The 7,608-nt window shown below is 33.6% G+C and overlaps 1 protein-coding gene across 2 annotated transcripts; it reads right to left on the bottom strand.

Moving 5' to 3' along the window:
* Positions 1–1,020: 1,020 nt before the first annotated feature.
* LOC110803201 (uncharacterized) lies at positions 1,021–7,026 on the bottom strand. Of its 2 annotated transcripts, none has more exons than XM_056841272.1 (4): positions 6,776–7,026; positions 2,915–3,070; positions 2,359–2,640; positions 1,021–1,880 (listed from the first exon to the last, which is right to left on the bottom strand). In XM_056841272.1, the coding sequence occupies exons 1-4, from the start codon at positions 6,785–6,787 to the stop codon at positions 1,248–1,250; spliced, it is 1,083 nt and encodes a 360-aa protein (XP_056697250.1). In that variant the 5' UTR covers positions 6,788–7,026; the 3' UTR covers positions 1,021–1,247. The 2 variants fall into 2 exon arrangements, with proteins under 2 accessions (XP_056697250.1, XP_056697251.1); XM_056841273.1 differs by lacking the exon at positions 6,776–7,026 and adding an exon at positions 4,482–4,721.
* Between the last annotated feature and the right edge of the window lie 582 nt (positions 7,027–7,608).

Below are 7,608 nucleotides of genomic sequence, written 5' to 3'. Positions count from 1 at the left end.
CTTTATTCCCTTTATTCCTTGAATAGCGCGGCTGCACATTACAATCATTAAACAAACATTATAACCTAGTACACCTCATAGGGACAACACACAAGATGACAAAAATGTCACGTGCACAAAATTGTATGTTGATACTCTTTGACGATTAGGAAAAGAACCTTCCTTATAAGTTAACATTCTAACCTAGTACCTCCTTTTTAGGAAAGGAAACTTCCTTCAATCTTTCTTCTATCAACAATTGATGAAATAAGTTAAAATAAGTCAAACAGAACAAAGTCTTAAAATATGTTTTTGTTCTATTCCTTTAAGGTCTTCTCAATTGGAAACTAAGACATCCCCTTGTTGGTTAATCATGTTAAGTGATTCAAAACTCATTCTCTATTTTATGTCTGAAAGATCAAACAAATCTAAATACCTATATAAAGATGAATTTTTGAATAGAACGCTATATAGGCAAATACAAATATTTTTAATTTTACGTAATATATATGATAAATAAAAAAAATATTAATGTAGAAACAGAATACCACTACACTTCTTACTTGATACAAAGATGGTTCATCGACATGTCATCAAGTTTATCATGTTTGATTTTGAGTTATTTATTAGTGTTAGTTATGAGTTACTCATAACTCAATAAATGCAAATTTCTCTTCTTTGGTGCTCTAATAATGTAGATTAAATTGTTAGTATCTCCTTAGTAAATTATATTCTTCCTAAAACCTCGAAGTCCTAGTGGATGCTTATTTGGAGTAATCGTTATATTAGTAAGAAAAAAGACTTTCATTTTAAGGGGCCTCTTGGTGGTAAATTAGCTCAACCACACAGTCTTAAAAAAGAGGGAAGGATAAGTACAGGCAAGCAACTTAGGTTGGTAATCAAATTTCTAAATTAGGTAATAGCCTAGATTATTTTAAGGTTGATATGTATAGCTATGAATTATGATGGCGACCTGGGTCTTTAAAGAAAATGACATTTACATGATGGTATGAGGCACGATTCAATACATCAGAACAACAATTGTTTATCACACAGGAGAAAACGCACCTCCAATTTATTACTATCAAGCACTGGATTTCATCTGATAATCAAACTCAATTGTTTCACACACAGTTAAAGAAAAAGTTACAGTACATTAGCCTCATTTGGAGTACTTGCTTGGAGAACATACATGGCAAGTAATAGTAATGATACAAGTAAATGCACAAATATGGGGATACAGTTTCTGGAATTTCCAGAAATTAATTTTAGAAGGCGCAGACACCAGCTGATGGCGAAGGCTGACTACCATGAAGGGTAAGTGGGTCCCACTTCACCATATCACCGCAGTGCCCGTTGCTGTTGACTGTGACCACCTGCATCATTTTCGGTTCACCGACTACAACTTCAGTTATGGCAGAGTTTTTTGCAGCTTTGGCCTTCAAACGGTAGCGCTCAGCCCTTGACCCAATAACCTGACCCAGTATAGATGCTCCTATAGTAAATGCCATAGCAGTTTTAGGCATCAGGACACATTTCCTCAACATACCTAAGAATGGGACTGCTGCATGAACAGCTGCAAACCAAGCAGGAGAAAACTTCTTGGTGTGTTCTCTCCATATACCCAAAGGAACATTTACTGCCATACCCAGGACTCCAATCGCCAGCATTTTCGCGGGCAGTGGTTGAGGCCGAAGGTTCTTTGCTAAGGCAGTTCGAGCAAGAGCTGCTCGAGCCACAACAATGGCACGTGGACATTCAAATTTCACGCCAGGTGGGGGCTGAAGGACCTTGGCTACCAGTGGCACAACACGGCTTACAGCCCTATACGACTTAGCTATAGGACAATTTCCTGTTTTCATCCACTCGTTACTCAACGCCTCGTGTTTTCCATCTCCTCCCTGAACAATATATTATTAACATACATGTAAGGTCAACATAGTTGGACAAGATTTTGATGTTCATAAAATCAATTAGGTCAAAGGGGTTACATGTAAATTTTCATATCAATATCTCATGCTGTTTACTTCAAACGACATCAGTAGCTTAGAAGTTGTGAAAATATGCTATTAGTCGCATATGTGGTAACTGGAAATCATTTTGTTGGGGTGGGTAGGGATGGGAATTTGCTCATTTTGAATTTTCACGTTCCCACATGGTATGCAAATGAACACAATGTATGGTAGTCACAGCAAACAATTCCCAAGTAGTTTTAAGCATCCCCCCCCGCCCCAACAGACACACACACACACACACCTGGAAAGAAAAAGGTCCTTAATCAAACATAGTTTTATAGAGAATCCATTCCTCAAACCCACGTCCATCATTTTATTCCCCCGTATCAAATAATCACTAGAAGTATAGCGGTGATGGGTTTACCTTTGATGATTGGGATTTTTTCTTTTGATTTTTCCACTTTTGAGAGAAGGCATCAAAGCTGAAGGGCCATCCAGCTCCAAAACCTGAAAGACTGATGGTGGCAGCTCTTGCAGCTAAAGGATTAAACATAGGTGCAGGGGGATCAATCTCCATATTCTCAGATCGCAAATGTGATCTCCCAGAAAGCGGGACAACTCCATCACGACCATGGAATATCCTGAATGCCATGTCAAAATTGGGACCATCTTCAAAAATTGGACCTTTGGATCCACCTCCACGCATCTAAGCAAAGGAAAAAAAAGGTTAAGCATGTCAGAAGTAATCGATAGTCACAGAAGCATATGGATGAAGAGCAGGTTGCCAGGAATATGGAGTGTGATTATCAATTCTAAGCACAAGCTGGACCTAGATCCAACCAAACATATAAGCTGGAGTCTGGTACCACTCCCAGCTGGATCAAATCTTAAAAGTAAGAAAATACTCGATGATTTCAGCATACATGTATAATGCTTGATAGAAAACATATCTGTAACTTGGTATTGAACATGTTACTTACAGGAAGAGACATGGCCAGTGAAGATGAAAAAGAAAAATGTGTTGGTGCATCCATATTCCTTAAAAATGGACATCGAAGGATATCCTGGTCGGAAGGAAGCGACTCCCCGGCTAATTCTCTGAAGCAAAAGTCCATATCTCCAATGCAATAGTTAATCTGGTAAAAAGAGGAAATAAAAACATGAGGAACTGCAAATCTCACAAAAGTCATAATACAGGAAAGAGATAACACAAGGTGAATTAATCTAACCAGCAACCTTTTCACAGGAACTCACTAATCAGGTATTTTTAACATTTAAGAAACACTTCTAAACAGGAAATAAATGCCAAATCCACCAACACAAAGCAACCTCATGTCGTTAAGTATTTCAAAGATAAAGAAAGACAGTTCAGAACAACCACTTTAGAAATAGTAAATACAAGTACATACAATTGAATTTAACCGACAGAGTAAGAGATATCAAATTCAATGTCAAAGACTTTCTAGACCCCTTATTACACCCTATGGAAAAAGAAAAGGGAAAATAAATATCCCCATCCATCTCCACAGCCAAAGCAAGAAACATCTATAGATCTACCATTTTTATTTAACAACCCAAGTGATTGGAAACACAGAGGTAGCCCTGAAATTCCACACTATAGTAAACCCAATGGAAAACACAAAGGAAGAATTGCTTGTTAAAGACATGGATAGGCTATAACTACAATATGCATTTTCTTAGCAAATGATACGGAACAAAAAGCACCCGAGGACTAAACAAATACACACTTTTGCCAAATTGCAATACACGTTTGGATGTTAAACACTTGGGAAACTTTATTAACACAACCAAAAAGCCTACACTTAGGTAATTCCTTTTAACAAAACCTAAGAATCAATTGACAAAAGCACTAACAATAGGTAGCTGAAAAATGAAGCATACAATATGTTAGATATCATATACATAAAACTTCAAAGCAATGAAAGAATCTATCATGGAAACAGAGGAGTACAAACTTTAGATAAATTGTAAATAACCAAGCTAAGACCTTAAGCAGCATTAATCATACAATAAAGCATATATTTGACCATATCATAGGTCAAACTCTAAATTCTCCCTAATACAGAAGGCTTGAGATTTTACTAACTACTAAATGTTTAATGGCAATTCATAATCAGAACAAAAAAGCTGAAATTAATTTCAACAAAATCATCATTCATCACAAATATCCATAAAATATCATACTATAATTCAAAAAAAATAACTGAGCTGGCGTCAGAAAATCATCAAACACAAAAAAAAAAAAAAAAAAAAAAAATTGACTCAAATCAAAGGTCCACATCAATGAACAAACAAAATCAAACCAAACCCAGAAGATCAGATCAAATAATATGCGTGCAAATCAAATTTAGAAAAAAAATCGGATTTTAACAGATAATTGGATAGAACAACAATCAAATACAAACTCATCACCCAAAAAACAAAAAGAGTAAACAAACCAATTACTTATTACATGTAAAATTGAACAAAACCCCCAGAAAATTAAAGCTAATGATCAATAAAAAAAGCAGAAATTAGAGAGTATACCTAAAATGGAATAAATGGGGATGAAGAATGGAGCGCCTTTTCTAGGGTTAGGAAGATTAAGAGAAGGCGAAAGAATACGAATAAGAATAAAGGAGAAGAATCAATGAATGAAGAGAAGAGGAGTCAGTATAAATTCTGGGTTAGGTGAGGATGAAGAAAACAGGAGAGAGAAAACGAAGAAGAGAAGTGGCGTGCTGTCCACACGCCTATTTTGATATTGACCTTTGACAAATACCCAATCTTTATTGCCTCATTCTTCTTCGAATACTCCGTAACTTTGGATTGCAGTTTTGTTCTCCGCCGGCCAAAACTCCGTAATTTTTATTGTATAATCGGTTGTAATTAGTACTGACTCACGACACTCTCAAATCTTTAATGAATACGGAGTAGAAAAATATAGAGTTTATATTCACTAATACAAATCGGATTAGGCTATGTTTTCTTTGAGATTTTACTGAACTCAAATAATATCTCGTACTTGTTACAGCGCTAGCGTAAACTTGAAAACTTCAATGACCTATCGTGCACAAGCCTTCAATTTTAATCACTAGATTAAGACCTCATTGGTAGTAAATTTCCACAATCATTATACATTTTACCATCAAAAGGTCTTGCGCGCACAAAGTGTACAATATTGTACACCAAGATAACTTTTATGCATTTTTTTGTAACTTTAACTTATTTTTCTGTAACTTTTATATTATAAAAATTAAAAAGTTGATAGATAAACATTTTAAAGGGTTAAATGATTAATTTATACATTATTAGTGATTTTGAAGAAATAATTTTTATTCAAATGAAAAAATTTATCATTAAAAAATGTATAACTTTTACATATATAAAGGTAACTTTTAAGCATTTTGAGTCAACTTTTACTCCGATGTACAATATTTATTGTACACCCATTATAAATAAGAATTTGTGTTTTACCATTTTCGTTTGATCAAATTTAGATGAATTGGTCTTTTATTAGCAAATAAATTTCCACGTACACAATATACATTTTACAACTACGTAAATACATATTAATCTATTTTAATTTAATTAATTATGATGAATTTAAAAGGTCTTTGTATAACACGAAATAAATAAAAATTGCATCCTAATAATCAAATATTAAAACAATGAAAGTCATTAAAATGGTTGATAATCTGTCACTTGTGTGTGGAGGTAGCAATAGAAATGAATCTGATTGACCTACCTAATTATTAACTTTATCTTTAATTATTATGGGGATTACAATTAAGTAAAAAGAAAAATGAGATCATCAAGTGTATTAGTCGAATGTCCATTTTCATGGGACTCCATTATTCGGTTGTGTTAGTCCATTCCACACATGTTAATTGTTAATTATCCCTTGATTATTTTTATTCATGCACTATAGTTTGGCCTATATTCCTAATCGTTTTCTGATTTTAGAATATCACTTTTCCTACAAAGTCAACAATATATACTCCTATTATCTAAACGTGTAGGCATCAATACGGCATATCATCAAAAGTTATTAAATGTATGATGTCCAATTAGATGAGATTTTAATGGTTTTTTTTTTTAACTCACTGTTTGGAATGGGTTGATGGAATTCATGGAAAGGCACAATATTAATATTAATATTTATATTTTTTATTTTGCTGCAGATGTGTGATGAGAACAAGGATTTTTTGTCATTTAACACCTTAAAAAAACTAGTTTTTGTAATTTAACACCTTACTTATTTTTTATTGTTTTTAAACACCTTAAAAAACAAAAAAATTTAGAAATCAACACCACTTGACGATTTTTGTTAGAAAAAACATTAGTTTTTAACTATGCTAAAGTTCCCAAGGCATGATATGGTGGTAAACAACTCATTCTACCATCAAATTATACTTTGGAAGTTATAGCATGATTAAAAATCAACATTTTTTTCTTATGGAAATCGTTAAGCGGTGTTGATTTATAAATTTTTAGATTTTTAAGGTGTTTAAATATAATAAAAAATAAGTAAGGTGTTTAATTACAAAAACTAATTTTTTTAAGGTGTTAAATGACAAAAAATCTTGAGAACAAATACAAATTATAATTGGAGAAAAAAAATTGAAAATATAATATATGATCTACTTTATTATACACATATTCGTACCATATTTTTAACTAACAGGACAAATTAAACTTCATTGGTGGAAAGGCTCAATAATGAAAATGTGGTAAATATATTAAATCATCTAATTCATAAAAAGGGTAACGATCTCACTTTTTATATACGAATGAGCCACAAGGACAATACAAATTATAAATGACGATAGGGATTGAACCTGATAATACATACACGCTCAGTCTTAATCATTAGACCAAGACCTCATTGGTAGAGCATGAACATTTGTGGAAGGAAAAAACTTGCTAGCAAATACGAAACATTAAAGAGTTAGAGCTACAAGGTCAACCATCGTGGAAGAATGAAACTTGTAACTCTACAAAACCCTTTAGTTTTGTGGAGCTAGTAGCTAGTTTGGTGTTTTGTTGTTGGAAAAGTAACAAACTAACAACTCATTATCCTCTCAATTGAACAACACACATTTTGTAGATGGGAAAGTGAATTTCACTCCATTTTGTTGTTGTTGTGATGATATTTGGGCTCCACAATATATCATTATAGACCTACAAAAGCTACGAATATGAGTTGTTTTCCATTGGAGAAGTTGTAGGTTAAAATTAGATTTTGGCTTGGATATGATGTAGCAAAACAAAGCAACAACCTTTATTATTAGCCGTTGTTCATGCACATGTGAGATTCTCACCTGCGTGTGGAATAGTAGTTTTACACTTTTACTAGAAGGAGCATATTAATGATTGTTTTAATGTCATTGACTAAACAAGTTGGCATCGCATGCCATGACATAAGCCATTTCCCATTACAAAATAGACTTTGTCAAACCTCTATTTTCTGAGGCGGCTGAAGCCAAGAATAGATGGTTGGATTACCGTTCAGGTAACATGAATTTCAGGTGAAAAGAAAGCATCCAGCGTCCTCGAATGATTATATCCCAACAAATTAATTGTCGCAACATCTTTCCGTGGAGTAATACTCTCCAGGTCCTAAATTAGTTTACATAATTGCTTGCCTTCTTCTTCGTCTGGCCGCATTGCA

This window comes from Spinacia oleracea, chromosome 1 (genome assembly GCF_020520425.1).
Source record: "Spinacia oleracea cultivar Varoflay chromosome 1, BTI_SOV_V1, whole genome shotgun sequence".
Taxonomy (NCBI): Eukaryota; Viridiplantae; Streptophyta; class Magnoliopsida; order Caryophyllales; family Amaranthaceae; genus Spinacia; species Spinacia oleracea.
The sequence above is the reverse complement of the archived record's forward strand: the minus strand, read 5'-3'. Positions and strand labels throughout refer to the sequence as shown.

Coding starts and splice junctions, on each gene's coding strand:
- LOC110803201 (XM_056841272.1), bottom strand. Junction 2,641..2,914: donor CACTGGCCATGTCTCTTCCT/GTAAGTAACATG, acceptor TCCTTTGCTTAG/ATGCGTGGAGGTGGATCCAA. Junction 1,881..2,358: donor AAAAATCCCAATCATCAAAG/GTAAACCCATCA, acceptor TATATTGTTCAG/GGAGGAGATGGAAAACACGA.